The sequence below is a fragment of the Pyricularia grisea genome (genome assembly GCF_004355905.1).
Source record: "Pyricularia grisea strain NI907 chromosome Unknown Pyricularia_grisea_NI907_Scaffold_4, whole genome shotgun sequence".
Classification (NCBI taxonomy): Eukaryota; Fungi; Ascomycota; class Sordariomycetes; order Magnaporthales; family Pyriculariaceae; genus Pyricularia; species Pyricularia grisea.
Window position 1 is genome coordinate 1,892,398 of NW_022156718.1, and position 23,644 is coordinate 1,916,041.

The window sequence follows — 23,644 nt, forward strand, 5'->3', positions numbered from 1 at the left end:
CACTCGGAGCTAAAAAGTTAGAGCTAAGGGGATACCCGGTAAGCCAAAACCTTATCCTTATTCCAAGGTTAAATTGTTTCTAGACTACCCGTGAACAATGTTAGCCCTCGCACCAAAACAAATTAAGTACCTAGGCAAGCTGGGAAATCACATGTCGGTGGCCCGGCAGTCGGCGGCGATGTCCCCGGGCGCCCAAACCCAGAATCCTCGTCTTGTTTCCTACCACACCGCGGTCTTGTTGCCACCCCTCACGTCATTGTCCTGCACGCTGCTACTAGCCGGAATAAATTTGCGAGTATCTCGGCGCATCCCGATGCGCAAGCGAGTCACAGAATTAACGTGGCGCCAGCCCGAATCGGTGGTTCATGCCGGAATCGGTAAACGAAAGCGACAAGGTTGCATATTACCCAGCTCAGAAACAAAGTTAAAACTTGACATGAGCGAGGAAAAAAAAAAGGAAAAAAAAAAAAAAATTAAATTCATATGAATGAATACCAAACAACTTAAACGATGAATGGATCGGATCCTTAACTACTAGTGAGAGCTCCGAGGTCCAAGTTCGAGCCCGATTCCGGCATCGAATTGTGCGGGGAGACACAAAAGTCGCCTGGCGTTCGTGCCGCTTTTGATCGTCAATTACGGGTCGCAACTGCTTAACACGTAAGAATCAAGTTTGCCCGCTGAACAAGGATACATGGTAGAAAGTGATAATTGGGGAAATCCAATGAAGCTGTTTAAAAAGTGACGACTTTGTCACTAAGCTTCAAAGAAACCCCTCAGCCCCCTCCAACATTTGTAGTGTAGTAGATTACATTAGGTAAGTACCTTAGTACCTTGAGGTAGTTAACCCCTCCGTACTTCAAGGTCTTGTACGGATGCAAGTGTCGTCAACAAACATCGGCCATCACCACCGGGCCACACATACACATACCTTACACACAAGGTCCGCGCCGGCACCTCACAAACTTGTTCTTGCATATGGAGCTTCCGATGTAGAATGCGTGACTGACGCGTCTCTTAACATGGTTTTCGGTCTCCCTCCGGTCATCTCCGGTCATATCAATTTCGGTGATCTCTCGGACCGTGGTAAGCGTGGGTTCCCTACAAATTCATGACTCGTTCGTTGCTCCGCATTGTTCATTTCCAAAGCAGTGGGCACTCGACTCCGCAATCAGGAGTTATGGACCAAACGGAATGCGGGGTCTCCTTATCTGAGGCCTTTTGGAATGTTATGTTTGGCAATGCCCCTAAATGTTCTCTAGCCAATTGTGGGGTTGATAATGGCTGATGGGGTTCCCGCCCGGCTGGAATTCGAATGTGCAACCAATGGGAGTGGGTGCTTATCTGGGCAACCTCGCTGGGCTGTCGGTGGTGGCCTGCCTGGTCGCGTGAGTCAATCAGTGCCAATCGGTCGCAAACTCAGCCTAAGGTACCTAAGCAGCTTACTAGATAGTAGATAGGCTGCCTGTGACGACACCTTTGACAAACCAAGGCCAGGGTTGGGTCGCGCTTGCTTGGTAGCGTCCCACACCCGCTGATACCTAATAGCTGATACTAGATAGATAGACTAGGGCTTCCCGGCAGCTTGATGGCCACCCGCACCTGATAACGAGCGAGCTGCAGCCAAGCAACACATTCAGCTCGCTTCCGCCGCCAGTCACCAGGCCCTGTCATTCATTCTATCTTGTCGTGCAGGCTGCACTCACCCATACATAAATAAGAGCGCGTCACCAAACTTATTCGCGTCGTCCCATTTTCGTCTGTTGGTTTTGTAGCACCCCCCCAAACCCAACCCAACATCTAGGCAACTAGTTGTCCGACCTCCTGTCCCCGACGCAACTTTCCCCCGGTCCCTTGCCCGCGCGAACAATGGCGTCGGATGCCGCCTCCGTAGCCAGCGGCCCTGTCGCCCGCACCGGCGCACGCCGCTCAGTCGACGCCAACGCCGACGATGCCCTCGCCAAGATGGGTTACAAGGCCGAGCTGCCACGCAGCCTTAGCATGCTCTCGGTTCTTGGTCTTTCTTTCGCCATCATGGCCGTGCCTTACGGTCTCAGCACTACATTCTACATCAGTCTCTCCAACGGACAGTCAGTAACCATCATCTGGGGCTGGGTCCTCCTGTCCATCATTTCAACTGCCATTGCCGCTTCCCTCGCCGAAATTTGCTCTGTCTACCCGACCGCCGGTGGCGTCTACTACTGGGCCGCACTGCTTGCCTCGCCTAAATGGGCTCCTATCGCCAGTTGGGTCACAGGTTGGCTCACCCTCGTCGGCAACTGGACTGTGACACTTTCTATCAACTTTGGTGGCGCCCAACTGATCCTCAGTGCCATCTCGCTATGGGATGAAGATTACGTGGCGACGCCGTGGCAGACCGTCCTCATGTTTTGGGCTGTCATGTTACTTTGCTACCTCATCAACGTTTTCGGGTCCAAGTACCTTGACCAGATCAACACGCTCTGCATCTACTGGACAGGTGCCTCCATCGTCATCATCCTTATCGTCCTGCTTGCCATGGCGCCCAACAAGCGTGACGGCGAATTCGTCTTTACACACTACGATGCCTCGGCTTCGGGATGGCCATCGGGCTGGTCCTTCTTCGTTGGCCTGCTCCAGCCGGCCTACGTGCTGACTGGATACGGAATGGTTGCCTCCATGTGCGAGGAGGTGCAGTCGCCCGAGCGCGAGGTGCCCAAGGCTATCGTGCTCTCTGTTGTTGCTGCCGGTATCACGGGCCTCATCTACCTCATCCCAGTCCTCTTTGTGCTGCCAGACGTGTCGGCGCTTCTGGCCATTGCCAACGGCCAGCCTATCGGCTACGTCTTCAAGACGGCCACTGGCAGCGCCGGCGGCGGCTTTGGACTTCTCTTCCTCATCCTCGGTATCTGGCTCTTTGCCGGCGTCGGTGCCCTGACTGCCTCGAGTCGATGCACCTACGCTTTTGCCCGTGACGGCGCCATCCCCGGCTCCGGCCTCTGGAGTCGCGTCGACCACCGCTTTGGCCTGCCCCTCTGGGCCCTGACTCTGTCCACCATCGTCGACTGCCTCCTAGGTCTCATCTACTTTGGCTCCTCGGCCGCCTTCGGCAGCTTCACCGGTGTCGCCACCATCTGCCTGTCGACGTCCTACGGCCTGCCCATCCTCGTGTCCCTCTGCCAAGGTCGTCGCCACCTCGCCCACGCCAGCTACTCCCTCGGTCGCTTCGGCTTCATCATCAACCTTACAACTCTCCTCTGGATCGTCCTGGCCATCGTTTTGTTCTGCATGCCGACCAACCTGACCGGTCTCGACGCCAGCACCATGAACTACGCCAGTGTTGTGTTCGCCGGCTTCGCCCTCATCAGCCTGGTGTGGTACTTTGCCTGGGGTCGGAAGCACTTTTCGGGTCCTCCCATTCTGTCGTCCCTGGCTGCCGACGGTGGCGTTGGCGTCGTCCGCGGCCAGGCGGTCGATATCGAATCCCCAAAGGATGAGAAGCTCGCCAAGTCGGCCTCCCCGGATAGGGAGTAATACTGTCGCATCTTGGTTTTGGGCGGGAGAGAAAAAAGAAAGATACCCCATTGGAATGTGTAATCTGTATAACATAGAATTCATAAAGCTTGTTGCATAAGCAAGACAGCATTAATACTTGGCTTGCCAGCATCTACTATCTTTTGTTCTTGTGCCTCCATGATCGTAGTCGAGAATCGATGTGACATACAGATGTGACCAATAGGCAGCAACACTAAAGCCAAATCTGGCAAACGGGCCTGTAAGGTATTGGACCTCTGGGGCCGGCGCGACGTCTCCTGTATCTTTTCAAGACAGCAATCCTCGGATCTATGACCTTCGAACCAAAATGCAATGTCACCGGTGGGGAATATATAAAATAATAATAGATTAGATTCCCTTTATGCGACGTGGGGGAAAGCCCCCTTTTCTGTCACTCAGCCTCTTAGAATACGGTCCATAGGCGCACCCCGAGCATCATCTTTCGGCTAGGACCGAGCCCTTTTTACTGTCCCAAGAAAGACTGTCAATCGGCTCCTCGTTTTCTTTTTTCACTTGCCTCAACTGCTGATAATTGATTGATATTGTTTTCCTTGGCCGCATTAGACGTCCACAGGCTGCTCGTCTATTTGGCGTTGCCAACCTAGTTCAAGTCTACCTACTTGCTGGCCAGCACTTGAGGATGCCTTACTTGGAAGGGCTATGTACCTACCCACCTACCTAGGTAGGTACCTGTCACCTAACTTGGGAAGTATTTAGATTGAATGATTATCCGTGACACCGCTTGAATGGCAGAAGGAGCATCTTATCGGCTATATATACTGCTTATATAGTGGCGCACCTTCTCGAGATGCTTTTGTGTTGTCACAAGCTGAGCTCGTCGTTGTTTCCCGAATAAAGCAGACCTGCCTCCCCTAGTTCAGGTACACAAAGTAGGACCTGAACGCGCCCTCGTGTTCTCTGATGAGTACTGAAAACATAGCGTATCAACTCATCAACTCAAACATACCTAGGTAGCTAAACACAAACGAGCACACTCTAGGAAGTATTCCTAAGAAACCCAAAGTCATGGATGACTATCTTTCCAACTTTGGTGCTGACCTCCTAGCCATGGAAGAGAATGAACGCCACAGAAATGACATCGTCCAAATCCAAGTGGGCGAGCGCCTATTCATCACGACACGGGGAACTCTTACGTCGGGAAGCGACTACTTCCAGAAACATTTTGCCGATCCCAACCTAACGAACAAGAGACTTTTCCTCGATTTGGACCCGGACGTGTTCCAGTACGTCCTGCGCTACCTCCGACACGGCACCATGCCGCTGTTTTACGACCGGACCAAAGGCCACGACTTTGCACACTACCGGACACTCGCAGACGTGGCGCAAAAGCTGGGCGTCGCGAGGCTCTCCAGCTGGTGCATGGAGGCGAGGTTCACCGACGCGCTGCGGATACAACGGTCCGTCGAGGTGCACCGCGACGTTGAGCCCGAGGACGTGGCTCTGCTGGCGGGCGGCGAGACGAGAGCCGGGCTCGGCAAGACGATTCTGCATCCCCGGTGGTTGGTCAAGAGGGTGTGGGTTTGCCCGTCGGCGATCCTTGGCCATGCCGAAGACCCTGCCGTCTGCCGCGAGCAGTGCCCCGGCCTGTCGGTCGAGGGGGATCGGTGGCGTGAGAGGGTGGTTCTAGATGTGCTGGTCATCAAGAAGGCGCTCGTGCTCAACAGGTGCTGGTGGGGGATGCTGGGAGATAAGGGACACTCGAATGGTGTCTAGTCTTCGCCGACATGGGGTTTTGCCGGGGATTCTTTCTATTCACGAGTTGGTCCTTGTGTGCCTTTCGACCCCCTTGACAAATCTGCCTTGCTGGCAATGAAATGACAGTAATGCACGGGGGATGGTGGGAGAGCTGTCCGTCTTTGGGTTCATTATTGTGAGTATAACCGAATGCACAGCGCAACTGAGAAACTTGACTTGGAATAGAATCAAGGTAGAAAATCACCTAGGCAGCGACTTTTGCATTGTCAAACGTTTAATTCCCTAAGCAGCTTAAAATTTCTCCTTTCGGCGTGTATGATGGCAGCGAACGCAACCTACCCTGCATCACAATCCGGTTGGTTGCTGAATGGTAAGGAAGGTGCGAATGAATGGCTTCGAATTATTTGGATCTTACTGATTGTAGCTCACATTCACGTGATAACTGATTTTTCCCCTCTGTCTTTGTTTGTGTGTTTGTGTCTTTCAACCAGGGTAGAATTCTCATTCCAGGGCAGACCATTGTGGGTTGTTGCAACCATTGTTCGATGGCCGATTTCGTCGACGACTAACACAACATCAAGAAGTCATTGCCTCCAACCATCGTTTTTATTCTTCTTTTCTTTAATGATAGCTTGCGTGCTGCCGCCGCATTTAATCAAAACCCATCGTTTCCAAGAAATATTTCTGCTTTCAGAGCAGCATTATAACCATGGCGCACCTTCTTGTCTTTTTTCCCGTGTGCATTGTCTCTCGAAAAGCTTTTCAGCTCCGTCTCAATTTTGATAGAGGAGGTATCAAATAGTCTCAATGCCCTTGTCGTTTGCGGATATAGCACATGATTTTGCTAGGACAATTTGTCATGTCGGTCATGTGGCTCTCATCAAGGCCATCATGGCTTCCTGCCGAACTGCTTTGCTTTGTTCGTCTTTGCAAAAGATGATTCCCTTTGGGATGGCCTCTTGCCACATCTATAGCTCTTGCCCATACCTGAAGGGTTTCGCTTGTACCCTGGCCTCGTACTCGATACATATTGGCTTGAACTCTTGTCTCTCTGGCTGGCATCATCTCCAAACACCGTATATTTGCAGACGACAGAGACGGCCACCATGCAGAATCCACCCACGACCCAGAGCACTTTCAATCGTATCGAAGGAAGTGCTACCGACTGGATCCCGCCATCTGAGGATGACTCCGACGCGGGCGACGACTATGATGGGGAAGTGGACGGGCTAGATTCCCAATGGGACATGCTGAATCGTGGCTTATGGGATTTTAATGCATTGACTATTGCTATTCGGCAGCGTTACCTGACCGAGGTTTGCAAACTCCCTCCCCAGGCCGCTCTAAAGAACCTCGAGGACCTACCCTGGCGCGCAGCTCCGAAGCAACGCACATACGGCGGGCGGACGGAATTCTACGAATATATTCCTCTATGGACTGATCCAGAATTCGAGACCGACAGGAAGAATGGTTCGAGATACTTCCAGGGTAGCCTCCTCAACAGGCTTTATCCGGCGCAGACCGAGGAGAGTCTTGCCAAGGATCCCACCGAGATGGCCAAGCGATACGGAATTCACCCTGATCGCACTGATGGCCGCTCAAGACTCTCTCCAGAGGACTCCGCATCAAGACGCTACCAGCTAAAGAACGGAGATTGGGTCGATGCCGGTGATCTGGACAGATTCCTCGAGGAACATTACTTCATGTCAGAAATCGCACAAGCGTCCAATCAGAGCATCGAGAATTACATAGAGGTTCAGGCGCAGAAGACAGCGACGACTGAAGAAGAACAGACAACGCTCGAGATGTGGCAGCTATGTCAGAAGCACAACGCAGAGCTCAAGAAGGATGCCGATTATCAACGTTTCGTCTTCCACGGCTATACAACCGACGAGGTAAGCTTTTACACCTGCTGTCGTGCCATTGGGAGATCCATTTGTTTACTGACCCAATCTTTACCTTTGCCTACTATCAGTTGCAAAAGTTAGGTGTGCTTGACTTCAGTAGCGATGTCTACTTCGACCTGAAAGGACCTGTGCATCCGTAAGTCAACGATTCTTCTTAAATTCTTTGATGTTTCTTATGCAAGTCTGCTTTAGTTTTAGACAGCTATTAATACTTTCCGCGACTTCCTCGATAGTATTCTCGCTCAAAACAGATGGCTTCCTGCACCAGTTCACGCAGGTACAAAAACTTTACCTCGGCAGTACTATGTGTTCAAAGACAAAAACCAAATCCGCCAGACAGGACAGTGGACAGCGGTATGTTGGATTCCCATGTGTCTTTCCCGATATACCAAAGCGGCGAGCGATTCGAATATAAATACAAAGCATCTAACAGTATCTTTTATCTCCCCCGAATAGAGAGACCCGCTAATCTGGGATGCCCTTCAGCCTGCCCTGCAGCTGCTGACACGCATTCTCAACTCGAACGTGCCGGCTTGGACTGGTCTTCTGGATTTATACACACGCCTTCGAGTTGACCTCGACCTCGACCCACTCGCTGACTTGTTCAGGGATGAAGAGAAAAAGGGCTCTGCATGCAATTGCCGGAATGCGTGGCACACAGAAGCCCACCCCTTTAGTACTAAAAGTTTCCCTGAGCTTTTGAAGTTGTCCGGAACCGGATTCAACTCTTCTGATTGGACAAAAAAGGTTGTGGCCATGACGTTGCAGTTCAAAATAGAATCATGTAACCGGTTTGCCGGGGATAATGACCCAGACCATCTGCGCGGAACGTTTGGCTTCACAAGTATGAGGGTAAGAAACAACAAAGCATATTCAACAGTATCCATCGGCGCAGAGTTGATCTGGCCGCTTCTTTCGATTCATACCTCCAATGCAGAAAAGCGAACTTGTTCCTTTGCGGTTGCGTCCATTCTACTTCATGAAATTGCGGTGAGCTTTCCTTTTCTCATTGTAAATGTTCAAACCTCCATCAGACCCTGAAACTAATTCGCCACCCTTCTTTTACTCTCTTCTGAGAATGTTTAGCACGCCATAGTCATGGCACAAGGTTCAGCTGTTGATCACAAGCCCAGCCTCAACTGTGTGGCCGATCCCGGGCACAGGGATTTGTTGCATCGAGCATGTCTTCGTTTGTTTAGCCACTTAGCAGATGACCCCTTCTTCGAGGATGAGCCCACAGCCGAAGCTGGGTTTGCTCTGGAGAACCAGGTGCGTGCTTCGTTCAAGACTCTATGGAGAAGACCCGAATTCATCATCTAACAAACAGCTCATAGGTATTTGGTGGTGTTCTGACGCACGCTTTACGGTCATCATCCGACTTGCAACCAGTCCCCGTCCATATGATAATGACACAGATTTCTTCGAATTTGTGGCCTTTTGCGAGGCGTTCAGCATGGATAAGACCAACCAAGACGACTAAGCAGCTGTTCAGTCCGCCACAGCCGATGCTGGATGTAAAAAGAGCCATTCCTTCAGATACCATGGCCAAAGTGTTTTCCCAATCGTTCTGGGACAAGGACTTTGCCAGGTATGGACCCGAGTCCTTGAAAATTCAGGGCGACCGCGTGCTGAAAAGGCCTCCACTCGCACCACCAATAGTCGGGTCACACTGGAACGTCTACGGGCCAAAAAGAGGCTTCTTCATGATGAAGGCGCATTCTACGCTAAGAAAATCTGGATATAACACCATAGCGACTTATATGGAGAGCAGAGCACGACAGCGCGGGATGGGCATTGCCACGAGACGTCTCTGGCATTACGAGCATAAGACATGGCCTGGTATGAGCAAGGATTTGGACCAAGCTGCCAAAGAGATACGCAAAGCAGCCGCGAAATACCTGCCATTGTTTGAAGATGCAGTCTTGCCGGAGACTAAGCAGCGTGATTTATATGCGAAACAGCATCCAATCGCACCAGGCACCAATCCTTCGGTCAGCTTTGAAGCCTGGATTCAAAATGTCAAGCAATACAGGTCCCACAGCTTTAGCTACTTGGCTGGCAAGCTGAAGAAGCTACATCGACTGCTGATTACAAGGTTCGAGTATACGCAGTCGATGTTGTGCACCCTGACCACACTCGAATTGGCAGACCGGGAGAAGATCCGGCAGAAACACTTTGGGCGACTGGTGAATGTACTCCACTATGTTCCCTTCCGTCTTGCTTCAAAGGTCGACATTGCTCTCAGGTCATTGGGCCAGCTCTATCGTTTGCGCATCGGGTCTCTGCGCCAGGAATCTGGGCCACAACTGGGCGACTCGGCTTTGCAAATCAGACTGCAAGAGGACATGGCGGACCTCAAAAAACAGCAAACACTGTTCCGTACGCTTGAGGGGATGTTTCGCAATCATTTGGGTCCGCCTACCTCAAACGAATACTCTGGGGATTTTTGGGGCCCGGAGAAGTTCATTGCCGTGACGAGCCTCAACCTCGCGACTGAGCCTGAGGTCTTTTTTGAAGCGGTCCACAGCGATCTCAATAGATTGAAAGACCCTGATGTTATCCGGATCGTTGATGAAGTCTTCAAAATCCTGAAAGCTTTTGAGCGAAGCAATGAGAGGGCACCCTCGCCCGCGTCGTCACTTGCTTCGACGGCGCCACCGCCCTCGCCTCGTGGCGGATCAGGGTCCGGGTCGGATAGTCAACCGCAGCCAGGGGATCCATCGACGGACACATCTAAGACTCAACCTAAGAAGCGGGCATGGCTTCAGACTGCAGGCGGTACCGATGCTTCGGGGAATGAGACTGGTAGGCGAGCCCTCGATTAACGTTTCCTTGTTGATCCCCATATCATCCGGATCGCACTTTTCAGGACGTATTGATTGAAATACTTGACTGCCATGGTGCTAACGATAGAATTTCCCAGGTCTTCCACCAACAAAACGTGTGCAGCTGCTTGATAAGGAGTCAGATGCGCCATCAGTTCGAGATACCCAGTCCTGTGCGAACAACAGGAAAGCCTTCGAGGCATCCAATCAGGCGACAATGGATCTGGACGAGCGTAAGTACCCCGGAAATTCCCAGTGCTCAGATTATCCACTAACGACTGACGATTGAGCCTTACCCCTTTTTGGCGGTCACTCCCAACAGCACCTACGGATTTGAACACCAACCAGCCGCCCCCACCGGGCATGATCGCATTCCCGGATCCGAAGACGGGGTTCACTCAGTACGCGCCCGTGTCGCGGGCCGCAGACGTGGGCCCCATGCTTCAGCAGGCGGCACAAGAGAGGGAGGCCTCGGCGGCACAAGCCCGCCAGGCTCTGGTCGACTTGGAAGCACGGAGTCACATTCAGAAGCGGATGGAAGGGCCACCGACTGCGGAAGAGAGAGCAGCTCTCTTGGACCTGCAAAGCCAGGAGACCGATTTGAATGCGTTTAGGCTCAAGGAAAAGGTGATTCGGGCGTTTGAAGCGATTCGTGCAGGTCCGAGTGGGCAGGATGAGGATGTGGAAATGCAGATTTGAGGCTTTTTTTGTCTGTTTCCTCGATGCTGGAAGTGTCTTGTTTTGAAGGCAGTTTATCTTCATCAAGCGGGGCAAGTGGTGCGCAAGAGTGAAGGGTTGGCTATGGTGTTGGGGATTAATGCATGTTTTTTTCGGTTGTTTGTTTGTTTTGGATATCCATGTTTAGTTTTGTATTCATATCGACTTCACTTTTTAAATCTGATAGTGGCACAAAGGGTAGATTCTTACTAGCAATCATGTATGATAGTCGAAGACTTATCGGGACTCGGGACTCGCGTGGTGTTGGTTCCAGAATTTTATGCATATACACGAAAAGTAGCCGAAGCACAAACCATGATTGCGGATGTATGTGTCTTTTTTTTGTCAATAATCCTTTGTCAGCCCAAATGAAACTCAATGCGTGGAAAGACGGGGGTTTACTACGACAGCTACAACTCATTATTGCTGCCACTGTGCCCTAAAGGAGGTACCTCCTTGGCCTACCAAGAAGGGCAAATTGGCAGGGAACTGTAGGCACCCACTTTTGCCCAGATACCTGATAATGGTTAAATCCTGCAATTTGCCGTACCACTGTTCATTTATCGAGATGTGCCGAGATACAGTACACGCAAGGGTAAGGTATGCACGGGGAAAAAGCGGGAGGCCAGGTCTACAGCTTGCAGCTTTCCAGGTAAACAACCCGTCCCCACAGCAGCCCCGCGTCCTGCCGTTCCTGGAAGGCCAAACCATTAACATGGAATGCAAGCGGGAGTGAAATGGGGGTGGGGTGTAACTTGGAATTATCCCGATTGGTTAGTCAACCCTTGCAAGGTAAAGTGGATCCCAGACTGCCATTCATCCCGAAAACGGTTCATGGCACGTGGATGACAACATACGGTTTCCATGTCCCTGTTTTCGTCAAATCAAATCCCAGTTTCTTTTGTGTTGGACCTTTGTCTTCTTTTGGTGTCGATCGCATCACCTGCATAGCCCATGCATGCAACAGTAAATCTCCGCTCTACACCCAGTATTGTCGCTCGTTTGCAGATCTACCGCCGCCCGCTACTGGTCAACCGTGGAATCCAGCGCATTTGTGTTTCTTTGACCGTCTTGCAAGTCGCGCCTCGCTTCAAATCGTCGGACAGAAACCACGGAGCACCCGAGACACTTCATTTGCTTTGTTCTATTTCCTGGCGCTTACAAAGATATTTGCATGCGGCTCCCTTCTCTGCTGTTTCGGTGTTTAATGGATGATCAGGATGCTAGCATACAATCAAAGAGCCTTGCGGTTGCTTTTGGGTCTTTGCTTCATCACAATCCGAGAGCAGCAAAATGCCGGCTAAATGGCACTGCCACCCGTAATAGTTTTGTCCCGGAGCTATTCTCACATTCAACTCATCAGTCCCCTTTTTTCTCTCTCTCTCGTTCTGGACTCGTCGATCAAGTATCAAGGATACTTGCACGCTTCCGGAGATGGCACGGCGTCTTTGTCCATCAGTGGAAGCCCACTTTGCTTGTATATCCAACCCACAGGGTCCTCACTTCTTGTGTAGCTAGTGGTTTAGAATTCCTCAAACCATTTTCCGCAGCTGCTCTCATATCGCAACCCTACCTGAGATATCTTTGACTAATACCGTTGCTCTCATCACCATCATGGCGGCGAACAGGAAGGGTGCCGCCGAGCTCTTCCGTCAAATCCAAACAGACCCCCGTGCTCCGACTGAAACACTCGAGGAGGCAGATCGGCGAGACCCTGCTGATCCGAAATGGGGCCATACTCCAGATAACCGGCTTGATGACCAGCAGTGGAACGCCCGGTTTGGCTCGCTGTTGAGTTGGGACACGGTCGAGTCCCTGATCCAGAGAAGAGGTGCCACACGTGTCCAGTACCATGGCCACTTCTCGGAGAACAAGGGCCAATGGCTGCTTCCCGAGCCCCGAAAACGCAATATCGCCGGACGAGTAGACCACTACGAGTATGTTCCTATGTGGACCGACCCCGACTACGAGTCCGAGGAGCGCAAAGCCGCGCGGGCCACTGCCAGCTTCGTCGGTAGACAGGTTCCAGGCAAAGGCGACAGGCCTCAGTCGGTCGGACCGACACAGTTCGCTAAAAAGTACGGAGTCTACCCTGGGCGTGACGACGGCCGGTCTTTGCTGTCGCCCGTAGACCCGACAGTCAAACTCGACAACGACAAGACCTTTTGGTTCAAAAGGTCATGGCAACGGGAGGTCGACAAGGAAGCTCTTGTGTTTGTGAGGCAGTATATTTTCGAGCCCCAAAGGAACCCAGCAAACATCCTGCCCGGCGATAACAGGGAGTTTCGCATTTTTCTCGAGGCCAACAGCCAGACCGTTGCTCCCAGTGTTACAAACGGTAAAATACCTGGAGCCTGTCCGCCGGAGCTGTTCAAGGCTTGCCTCGAGTTCCATAACAACTTGAAAGACAAGAATGGCCCCAGGGAGTATCAACGTTATATGTTTGGCGGATTTGAAACTGATGAGGTCAGTGCCAATTAACAATTTCTCCCTGAGACACATTCGTATACCGAAAAATTACTAACGCTAGGATTTTATTGACTTGAAGCTCATCGAAAATGGTCTGTTCGATTTCAACAACGACGTAAGCGCAAATCTTGTACAACCGGAACTTCATCAGTAAGTTTAACCCCCAATGCCTAATAGATATGGCAACCATTATTGGCCTCTATCAACAATAATTTTTAACTCTTGCCTCTCCACTGTCAGTCTAATTCAGCGTGAGAAATGGCAAAACATTCATCCTATCGCCGCCCCTCGAGATCAACCTCGTCAATTCTGGAGATTTCTCGACAAGGATGAGACTGTCAATCTGGGAGAATGGACAGCCGTGAGTGCTATGAACCCTTTCTTTTTGTGCCTCTCGCCCGTTTTATGTACTCATAGACTCTGCTAACACGGTATTCACCCTGGATTTCAGTCCGACGACAGAGTTTGGAATGCTCTGTCGCCCGCGCTCCAACTGCTCACACATATATTGATCGTCGACCCTCCGGCCTTGAAGGGCTTGCGCAACTTGTACACCAGGTTCCAAATCGATCCACAACGGGATCCTTGGAATGCGGTCTTGAAGACTCAAATTCAACCGTCCGGTTTCCAGGGCCGGGTGGGCTGGGAAGCGGTCCCCAACGATGACAGGTCCAGATTCGAGGGTCTGGCAGCCCTGCACGCGGCCGGTGTCGATCTCACCACAGGCGTCGAGGCAATAATGAGACATTGTCTGAGGATCAGTATCGGGTCATGCCACCGTGGGAAAAAAGTGCCTCCGCATCAAAGAGAGCCTGCGCATGGTAATACTTATATCCACGAGAACGGACCATCCATCAACGACACCGAAATTCGAATCGTCATTGGAGCGGAGCTTTTGTGGCCGTTACTTTCTCCAGATACGACGGAGTCGGAGAAGATCAGTTGCTCTTTTGGAGTGGCGTGCGCTCTTCTTCACGAATTTGCGGTATGTTTCTTGTTCCCACACGCTTTTAGTGTCTCCATATTCAATATCCATTGTACTAACAAGACACTCATCTGTAACGCTTGATTAGCATGCAACTGAGTTAGCATGCTCTTTGCTTCCCAAGAATCCGGGCGCCATCCCGGGCTTGTTGCCGGCACAAGCCGCTCAATTGGCAGCTCTAGGTGACACTGTGTTCGGCGAAAAACTGCAGCCCATAGCTGGCTGGACCAAGGATGACTTCAGCCAGCCTTTCTTCGAGGATGAGGCCGTTGCAGAACCTGGACATGCCATTATTAATGACGTATGTATCCAACCCTTATCAGTAGTGGAGTTTATTTGGTGCCGCGCAAAGCTGCCAGAGTGTGAATGCTAACATGTCCGTCTAACTCATAGACTTTTGGAGGAATCGTCAACAGACTGCAGCCGTACTTGAGCGCTCCAATGCCTGAGTCCTTGAACCTGGCGATTACAGACTTGGTTAGGGAGCAATGGCCCCCCGCACTATCTCGCCCTTGGTTGAGAAGCTCAGAATTCAACCCGATTTTGCTGTCAAACCCTCAGCTGCCGTTTGCTGATATGCACACTGCCCTGCCATTCAAATCCTACCTGAAGTATTTTCAAAGTTCCTTCTGGGAGCGGGAATGGATGGCCTTTGGATACGAAGCATTGAAACTCTACAGCGACGGAGACTTGAAAGCAAGGGGCTCGGGGGCCCCAAAGGCCACTGTGGACCCTGTGTCGGTGCCAGAGGCTTTGCTTCAAAACACTTTCGGCGTACACAGAGGCACTTTCATTCATAATGCTTTGGCCATCCTGGACAAGTTCGGCTACCGCGATCTGACCCAGCATCTCAAGGTCCTATTGAGGATCCGACTCTGCCAAGAGTACACAAAACGTCGCTGGCACGTCGAGCGCAGAACGTGGCCCCAGATGCGCAAAGAGATGGATGACTTGACAAAACAGCTTCAGAAAACAGGTGCCGAGTTCCTTGCTATGTTTGATATAGCTCGGGGCAGCGACGGAGCCGTGGAGACTTGGCACCAGGGCGAGGTGGCTGCAGGCGAACTCGACAACCGTGACTTTCCTTCTCCCAGAAAATGGGCCGAAGTGTACTGCCGAAAACCATTCAGCGGTGTGCTTCTCAATTTGCGAAAATTGGAACGCCTCTGCCTCACTCGTCTATGCTATTTCCAGTACCTGGCCCGCGAGTATATCACGCTAGGGCTAGTGCATCGGTCGGCACTGGATGACAGGCACAGCGTCCAGCTCCTCAAAGAGATTAATGCCGGCATCATACATGTATGCAGGTCAGCAAAACTCGCCGGCGCCGCCCTCGTCGCACACATCAAGGCCCAGGATCCCATGAGCGGCATCTCTGTCGACGATCTCGAGGCCCGCTTGCAGCGGATCGAGACCCTGACGCAACTCCTACTAAGGACTAGAGACGTCTTCACAACCAAGCATGACCCGCAAAGGGTATCAAAACAGTGGCCCATTTATGCCACGGCCGCCATGTGGCCAAACACAGCCCTCGATTTCTCCCGCATGGCGGCTGTCACTGATTGCGAGCGGCTTACGGATCCTTATCTCATCCTCATCGTCCAGGAGCTCCGCAGTCTGATTGGTAGCCAGACTGGGCTCGGGTTGAGCATTCTGCACACGCACGGATTGAGGGTAGCCCAGAAAGCGTTGCAGGAGGGGAAGCTGCTTCTCACTAACACCGGCGAAGACCTGGAAATGCCCAGCCCGACCGACGAGGACGCCGAGATCCCAGACCCGGACGCTGCAGACTCGGCTGGTCAGAGGTCCGCTTCAGCCACCACCACTACCGACGCGGCTGCGACTGGTTCCGATTCGACTTCTACCAGCACGCTCAACCCGACTGCACCGGTCTTCTCTACAATTGCGGCGACTTTCAATCCCATCTTGCAGGCCGTCGACCCCTTTGTGCAAGCCGTCAACCCCTTTGCGAATTACTTTGGCCCCGGGGGAGCTGGTTATGGTGCACCTCCTGCAGCAGATCCTATGGACTTGGATGAGGAATGGCTTGATCCTGCTTACATCCCTGACGAACACCCCTCTCCAGAACCAGAAGTTGTGGATCTTGACAATAGAAATTCTCGCAAGGATTAACAAGCGATTAGTTGTTCCTTTTGTAGCGACGTTCAGCCCTATTTTCGGTCTCTGCTTGTATAAGTATCTTTAGCTTTCCTTTATTGTTCTTGTTCTTCTTCCATTTGTTGTTTTTGGGAAGCATGGGCGACCTTTGTATGCCAGGATCATGTGGCATACTTAAGCCAAGTGGCTCGAGTTTTTTTTTTTTTTTTTTCTATCAGAATGTCCTTCATCAAACAAACGGGTGGAAGATCGCACTGACAGAATGAGTTCCGGAGTATGGGTATCTGACTTAATATTCTTTTTTTTTTTTGTTTACAACTTTTTCCCAGACCAAAACACCCCATATTGGAAGATGATGCGACCGTGTGAATCGTCCAACCTCAAACGCCGCGCCAAAGACAAACCCAAAACAAACAAAAAAATGCTCGCAGCAATGCGGCAATCCTCTTCAAAATGCTGGCCTCCGTTTCCTGCCAGTATATTTCGAGCTCGCCTTGACCACCTTGCCCTTGCGCTCCATCTGCTCCTTCTTCTTGACGATCCACGCCTTGCCACCTTTACGCATATCCCTCCCAGCCTTGGGCTTCCTCGACACGTCCAAGACGTCCACATTGTCCAGCCCCTTGACCACGTCCGTGATGTCGCCGCCGCTACCGTCGTGCGCGCTGCCTCCCACCGTCAGAACAAGGTACACCTTTTTGTTCTTGGTGTCGGGGTCGTCCTCGAGCAGACCAGCCGCGAAGCCAGCCTTCTTGGCGGCTCCGGCGATCATGTCTCGCTGGGTGTCGTTCTTTGGGTAGAACTGGCAGACGGCCCTGCCGCCGCGGCGCAGGCTCGCGTACAGGCCGTTGAAGAACCTTGATAAGCGGCCGAGGGGCGACGTGTCGCTGCTCTCGGCATTGCACAGCCACTGGATGGCGCTGATGCTGATGGCGGCGTCAAAGGTTCCGGCGCGGAACGGCACCCCCTGCCCAATGTCGGCCAGCATCAGGTCGCCCGCCACGTCGCGCTGCAGCGCCACGTCCAGCATCGACGGCGACACGTCCATGCCTATCCACGTGTGCGGCCCGCCGTCGGCCGGGTCCTCGGCCGTCAGGATCTCGCCCGACAGCCCGCTGCCGCAGCCGACGTCGAGGATGAGGGACGGGGACGTGAGTTCGAGCAGCTCCAGGGCCCGCCGCGTCATGGCCGCCTGGATGTTTTGGATTCGGGACGACGTCGTGTACTTTCGTGCTTCGGTGTCATTGTAGTGCACATCGGCCGCGCTGGATAATGGGAGGGGAGTGGATTAGTTTTGTCCCTGTGGCCTGTGGCGGTGGCTTTCCAGGAAGGATGCGCGGGGTAGGGGAGAGAGCGTACAGGGTGTCCTCGGGGCGCGACATCTTTGGGGCTGTATCGGGATCTTCCCAAAATATGAGAGGTCTCTATTTGGGGTTCTCTGTGAGTTATTTTGACCTTTCGAGTTCTACGGCCGTTTCGGGGCTTTGCAATGTCGCCAATGGGTGTCTTCAAGAAGCCTCGCATCGCATTTCCAAGGCGGTGAGCACAAAAAAAAAAATAAATGCCGTTTTGCGGGGTGTGGGAAGCTTGTCGATTGAGCTAATCTTATCTCTCCGTGCAGGGGTACCTTTGGCCGGACTTGGACTGCTCCTGCTACAAAACCCGGGTTCCAAACGGTCCCGCACAGTCCTCCACGCCGCGAAAAATCTACCAACCGCGTGGCGCCGCAACGTGGTGTGATCTTGAGCGGCGTCAATCCTCTTTCCTGGACAGCTTCAACCACCCTCCCATCAACGGTCCATCAACACCAATCACCATGAGGTAGTTTGGCAAATGCACATCTCATAAAATCCTAAATACTCAGCCTTTCATCAAATCAATCGTCCAAATATGTGGATACTACCTCTCATCGGCTATCTCGGGACCATCCTGGGCTTCTCCTTCCTGACGCTGGCCATCGGTGCGTGTGACGCGACTCATTATATCCTGCTTCAAACCAGCTAGGCTTTCCATGCTTTGTTGCTGACATTTAATCGAAATACTCCAGCTTCGGGTCTCTACTACCTCTCGGAGCTTGTCGAGGAGCACACGGTCATCTCCAAACGCATCCTACAGCGAATGATATACTCGATTATAGTCATACAGTTGCTTCTTTGCCTCGTCGACAAGTTCCCATTCTTCTTGACACTGCTGGGTGTTGTTTCCCACGTAGTGTACCTGGGCAACCTGCGGAGGTTTCCGTTTGTCAGGCTATCGGATCCGCTGTTTTTGACATCGTGCCGTAAGTTGTTCTCTATGTCTGGATGCCTAATCAAGAAGGTGAAATCTGACGATGCTCCCCGCAGTCCTCGTCATCGTGAATCACTATCTGTGGTTCCGTCATTTCGCGGATCGCCAGCACAATGCCTATCAAAACATGACCTCGTACTACGACACCCCGTCTGGTGTGCCCACTTTTACCGAGATCGCCTCCTACTTTGGTCTCTGCGTGTGGCTGGTCCCATTCTCGCTCTTCATAAGCCTGTCCGCTAGCGACAACGTCCTGCCGACCATGGGCAGCGAGACACCCTCGATGGGTGGCGGCAGCGATGAGGCCAAGAGGAAAGGCCAAGGTATGGCCAAGGCCCTGGTTGATAACATCATGGGTCTATTCGGCGAAATTGGGTCTATGGGCGGATCGAGACGATCTGATCGCAGCTTTTGATGATTTTTGCTGTTTCTTGGTGAGTTTTTTAATATCCCTTTTTTCACATTTCTATATGTTCATTTCCCGTCTCCCTAGTGGGGAGTCGATACCTCAGAACGCAACATGATGTTATCCTATTTTTTTTATGCTAAGATAGTATTTGACCGATCGCATCCGTCTTGGGTGCAATCGGGTTGAGACTAAAAACCGGGCTGATAATGCGTCTTTCAACGTCATTTTTGATTTTGTCTTTTGTGGTTCCGCACGTGGCACAGTTGCTAACCTTTCTCTGTGATAGTGCTAGCGCTTTTTTGTACTTTTTATTTGTACCATGAATGATGAAAAGCCTAGAGGCCAGTTTCTGTCTTTTTGTTTCGTTTTTTTTTTCGGTAAAAAGATGTTGCATGTAAACATCTGAGCTGGATTTGGGAGCTTTGTCAATCTTTATACTGCTCCGATTGACAACCTCAGTTTTGTTACTAGGGATGTTACTGAAAGATGCCCATCCAAGTTTACTTCTTGATCTCTTTTACAATGGTGGTAATGATGGCGCCGGCAGAGCCACCCTCACTGGGCTGCCCTAGTTGTAGCAACATCGACCTCGCTACTCCGCCACACGTACTAACATAATTGCAGGGGTATATTTCACAGATGAACTCAAGCAATTGGTATGTTCATTGCTATCATATAATCATGCTTCTTGGAGAATTACCCGAGGATCCCAAAGCTTGAGGGATGAACAACTTCAACTATAGGATCAGAGAAGAAGCCACAAGATTGCGTGCCAAAGCTTACACATCAGACCCGGTCAAGCATATTGGTATGTGTTCATTCCCGACTGGGATCTATTTTCGGCCATCGCCATGAGGTCTTTAGGTCTGTCTCGAACCATGGGTAGGAGGGCTCCGTTGGCTACCTGAAAAGCAACCGGATCGTCAGCATCCGTTGTTGCCTGTCCTCAGAGTATAAGATATGCCAGAGGGTACTGGGTCGCAACAGGTAACCGGGAACAACCTCATCCTATGTATGAACGGATCACTCACCAGTGTAGAAGTAAAGGATGAATAATCGAGGTTCCAGTTGTGGAAGGTAAAGTGGTGCAAAGACGAGGGCAGGGCGGGATCGAAGGCAAGTTGGAAAAGGAGAGGTGGTTGAGCCGTGCGTTGAAGTAGGCAAGGAAGCTACTGGGTCGGGGAAGCAAGTCAGCGGGCAACAGCAGTGGGATTGGTGGGGTTCAAAATGGAAGGGAAAGTGGTATGCCCTGTGTTCACGACGGTTGAGAATGGAAGAGAAGGTTTTAAAAGGGCAAATGAGGGCGATTGAACACTCACCCTGAGCGACACTGGTCAAGCCTTGCGCGACGAGCCATCCGTGGCATCGGCTGAAGAGTGCGTTCCCCCTCCCGCCCCGGTGACGGCTGACTGGGAGGGCCCCGTCTGCACCATGCCAATGGTGTCGAAGGGAGCGTCTTCCTTGGGTTCATTGAACCACCGGTCGATGGCGTAGGAGGAGGAATCTCCCGAGCCACGGGAAGTATTCGACAGTTCAGGAGCAGAACCCCCAGGGTGATCAACGGGGATCGATGGGGTGTTAGAGTTGGGGTTGGACATGGTGGCGGATGGTGAGGTATACTGCGGGCTTTCAGGGTTTAAGGTAAGGTACGTATTGGTTTTAATTATGACAGGAGTAGTAGATTGTAACTGGGCCAGGGAGCTAAATGAGGAATACTGATCGGACACATGATGAAGAGAAAGGAGTGAACGAGCTCGTTTTTAAGCTGTTAGGAAAATAGTACTTGCGTCCTCACGTGCGTGGTAGGAATAGGAAGAGATACCTGTATACCAGTGATAGAACTTGCCAAGATGCGGTTGGGCTTGTACGATGATTGGATGGGACCGTCACCCCGCCTTGTCAGGGCACGGGCCACATTCTCTTGATTCCATGTTCGTTGCCTTTTTTTTTTTTTTTTTTTTTTTTTTTTTTTTTTTTTTGAAGGTAGGCAGAGCAGAAAGTAGACGGGAAACCGGGGATCGTGCACGCGTCACCATCAGTCTGTCTTGGGAACCTCATTGTTTGGGATCCAGTCTTCTTGTAGTTTGACACGGCCGAGCATGGTAAGAAAGGCTTGATTTTCCATGTTTCCTCCGCGAAATGTTATCGATGTTATTTATGCTCCGTACCCACTTTACGCATTCAATCATCCATTACATTGACTCATCCATTACATAGTATTCATACAGTACCGTACCTGTTGACGCCTTGTTATTAGTGCACATACCCGCTTTTCTTTTGCCCCTTCCGGCCACCGGATCAGGGAGCCCTTCTGCTCGAATAAGCCTAGGCCAAGATGGATATAAGATGGAATGGATATCGAGGATTGCCCTGAAGTGGATATCAAATTAAGCGTCATACCACAAGGCCAAAATTGCCAGTTTTTCGAAAGTCGCCTACTTCAAAACCACACCTGCAGCCCAGTATCTGTTATATTTTGATTCTCTCAGCCCGTAAGCTGTATTCGGAGCCAGATATACATGCTGTATTTTTTTCCGGAGTAAAAAGCCCTTATTTGAGGACTTGAAGACAGTTGAAGTTTGCGGGGATTCTGGTGTACTTGTTTTTTTGACAGCCCCTTGCCGTATTGCTGCACAATGTCCCACAAAGGGACAGGACACGAACTAGCACGGGAATTTACAGAGACCCACTTCCCGGGCGTGTTTGGGATTGCTCGTAGAGCTTTGATTGGTTCAAGTTGGATCTGCAGGATGATAAAAGGGCACACCAAGTGGGTGGATCCCCTAGTAAGCAGAAGGAAAGTTCACTATTCAAGGTACCTAGATACCATTTCAGCTAGGTGAGTAATATGGTGGGTGGAATATAGCGAAAATATGTACCTCTTCTCCGCAACGTCACAAGTATTTACGGTCCGCGGATAGCCATTCCCTACTAGCTTGTCTGCTTTGTTATCCTGGCCGGCTGTACAATAATAGTATGTATGGTATTCTGGCGAAAAAATAAAAGAAGGAAAAAAAAAAACCCATGGGCTGCCACCGTATGTGTACATAGTATGCGTGGGGAATCAAGTACCTCAATTTATTTTTTCTCCAAACCTATTACCAACGTCGGTGACGCCTACTAGGCTCACATTACTAATGGCAGTAGCAAGTCTCCATCAGCGCAGCAAAGCGGTGAGCCGGGAGATGGTCAAGGGAACCACATCTTCTGTCGACGGGATCTCAGCTCTTCATGTCAGTGACGACGGGTTTGTGTTTTTTTACTCGTTGTCCCTCCCCGTTGGTCTCCGTCCCAACAGATTTTAATTTCCAGATAATTTCTAGCCATCGTGACTACTACGAAGGTGTACCAGTTTTAAATAGATCACGTCACAGGTTCTCAAATCCGGCCCCAAGACCTGCGATAAATACCAGGGTCCTTCATGGCCGAAGGCATTCACGCCACCCACGGGGTGCCGAGTCTCCTTCACTTTACTCATTATCCACCCTAGCGTCTGACGACACATCTCCTGGATGTTGAGTGCTTCGTCCGATCCAAGTTCTTTCCGGAAAGATTACTGTTAGTACCGGTTGAGCCATTCTTCTACGGAGTGGTTCTAGCCTTGCCATTTGTAGTGAAGAGCGTCGTTGCCTTTCTACGACGTTTACCAGCGAATTTGCGGGAGCTATTTCCTTTAGCCTGCCCAACTCCCACAATTTCAGCTTAGTGATTGGCATCTGTTACCCGCCTCGCCGTATTGTTTTCTCCAACCCACGGTATCTGTCCCTGAACTTGTGCATTCATTCATGCGACGTGCGCGAAGATGATTCCTCATCAACATCACGCTAACCGATGGTGACAAAAGAAAACGAGACAGACAAGAGACCAAAAGGATGGGTGGGAGAGAATAAAACCCGAAAAAAATGGCGTGCCCTTCAATCCTTCAGTAATGTAGCATCAGAATTAAAAAAAAGAAGAGAACAAAGGCCAGAAAGTCCTTAAAAAACGAACAGATTAAAAATTACCACACTCTCATCGAGTGGCACGGTATGACCAAGCAATTACTGTAGTACAGTAACATTGCTAGGAGAAGTCATCTTTTGTCCATGCCCTTCAGTCCTTCAGTGTGGTGTGGCATTAAAACAAAAACAATCGCAATTTGCAGGCCACGTACCCCAGGCTTGACAGGCCAACTTAATGACATGACAGCATATTTACCAGTGCGAAGCCCTTGCAAGTAGATATCGAGCTACCTTACCGATACGCGTTCCCGATCTCGCCGTCTCGCCAACGCTAATAAACACTCATGTCGCAAGATTGTGTGTAGAGTTTCCGAGGTAGGGTTAGTGATTTCTTGGAACGTGGTCGGATAATATATGCTCCTAACGTGTTGGATCACATTTCGCTTTCACAGTACATGCATGTCAGGGCAGGAGCAGATTGATTCGTATTCGTGTTGTACATACGAGCATGTCGCATAGCAAAAAAGAAAAAGCAACCGCTACGCCACGCCCAGACCACACAAGGAGTGATCTAGATGGTCGTTCCAATGCAACCCGAGCCAGAGGGTCCGGCAAGCCGGCCACGTCGTAGTGGTGCCCTTCTCCCTTCTCATAAGGAAGCCAACAGCGATCTTATCAGCGGGTTTGAGATGACGACTGATAAAGTTTTTTTTTTTTTTTTTTTTTGGGGGGGG

At 51.1% G+C, this 23,644-nt stretch overlaps 7 protein-coding genes across 7 annotated transcripts; 5 read left to right on the forward strand and 2 right to left on the reverse strand.

The window, feature by feature from the left end:
* Positions 1–1,869: 1,869 nt before the first annotated feature.
* PgNI_07267 (uncharacterized protein) lies at positions 1,870–3,513 on the forward strand (the record flags this gene model as incomplete). Its single annotated transcript, XM_031127282.1, has 1 exon — positions 1,870–3,513. One exon carries the CDS (start codon positions 1,870–1,872, stop codon positions 3,511–3,513), a length of 1,644 nt encoding a protein of 547 aa, XP_030981572.1.
* A 1,047-nt stretch (positions 3,514–4,560) lies between these two features.
* PgNI_07268 (uncharacterized protein) lies at positions 4,561–5,268 on the forward strand (the record flags this gene model as incomplete). Its single annotated transcript, XM_031127283.1, has 1 exon — positions 4,561–5,268. One exon carries the CDS (start codon positions 4,561–4,563, stop codon positions 5,266–5,268), a length of 708 nt encoding a protein of 235 aa, XP_030981584.1.
* A 1,088-nt stretch (positions 5,269–6,356) lies between these two features.
* PgNI_07269 (uncharacterized protein) lies at positions 6,357–10,960 on the forward strand (the record flags this gene model as incomplete). Its single annotated transcript, XM_031127284.1, has 8 exons — positions 6,357–7,145; positions 7,226–7,293; positions 7,391–7,511; positions 7,614–8,147; positions 8,244–8,426; positions 8,492–9,962; positions 10,081–10,215; positions 10,305–10,960. 8 exons carry the CDS (start codon positions 6,357–6,359, stop codon positions 10,679–10,681), a joined length of 3,678 nt encoding a protein of 1,225 aa, XP_030981585.1. The 3' UTR covers positions 10,682–10,960.
* Positions 10,961–12,313: 1,353 nt separating this feature from the next.
* Positions 12,314–16,286, forward strand: PgNI_07270 (uncharacterized protein; the record flags this gene model as incomplete). The annotated part of the gene is made up of 6 exons (XM_031127285.1): positions 12,314–13,165; positions 13,230–13,318; positions 13,409–13,529; positions 13,620–14,153; positions 14,242–14,454; positions 14,547–16,286. The coding sequence occupies 6 exons, from the start codon at positions 12,314–12,316 to the stop codon at positions 16,284–16,286; spliced, it is 3,549 nt and encodes a 1,182-aa protein (XP_030981698.1).
* Positions 16,287–16,568: 282 nt separating this feature from the next.
* PgNI_07271 (uncharacterized protein) lies at positions 16,569–17,766 on the reverse strand. Its single transcript, XM_031127286.1, has 2 exons — positions 17,631–17,766; positions 16,569–17,536 (listed from the first exon to the last, which is right to left on the reverse strand). Exons 1-2 carry the CDS (start codon positions 17,651–17,653, stop codon positions 16,720–16,722), a joined length of 840 nt encoding a protein of 279 aa, XP_030981697.1. The 5' UTR covers positions 17,654–17,766; the 3' UTR covers positions 16,569–16,719.
* Positions 17,767–17,965: 199 nt separating this feature from the next.
* On the forward strand, positions 17,966–20,621 carry PgNI_07272 (uncharacterized protein). Its single transcript, XM_031127287.1, has 5 exons — positions 17,966–18,231; positions 18,319–18,552; positions 18,617–18,994; positions 19,256–19,625; positions 19,771–20,621. The coding sequence occupies exons 1-3, from the start codon at positions 18,162–18,164 to the stop codon at positions 18,973–18,975; spliced, it is 663 nt and encodes a 220-aa protein (XP_030981700.1). The 5' UTR covers positions 17,966–18,161; the 3' UTR covers positions 18,976–18,994; positions 19,256–19,625; positions 19,771–20,621.
* Positions 20,304–20,567, reverse strand: PgNI_07273 (uncharacterized protein; the record flags this gene model as incomplete). Its single annotated transcript, XM_031127288.1, has 1 exon — positions 20,304–20,567. One exon carries the CDS (start codon positions 20,565–20,567, stop codon positions 20,304–20,306), a length of 264 nt encoding a protein of 87 aa, XP_030981699.1.
* Positions 20,622–23,644: the final 3,023 nt, after the last annotated feature.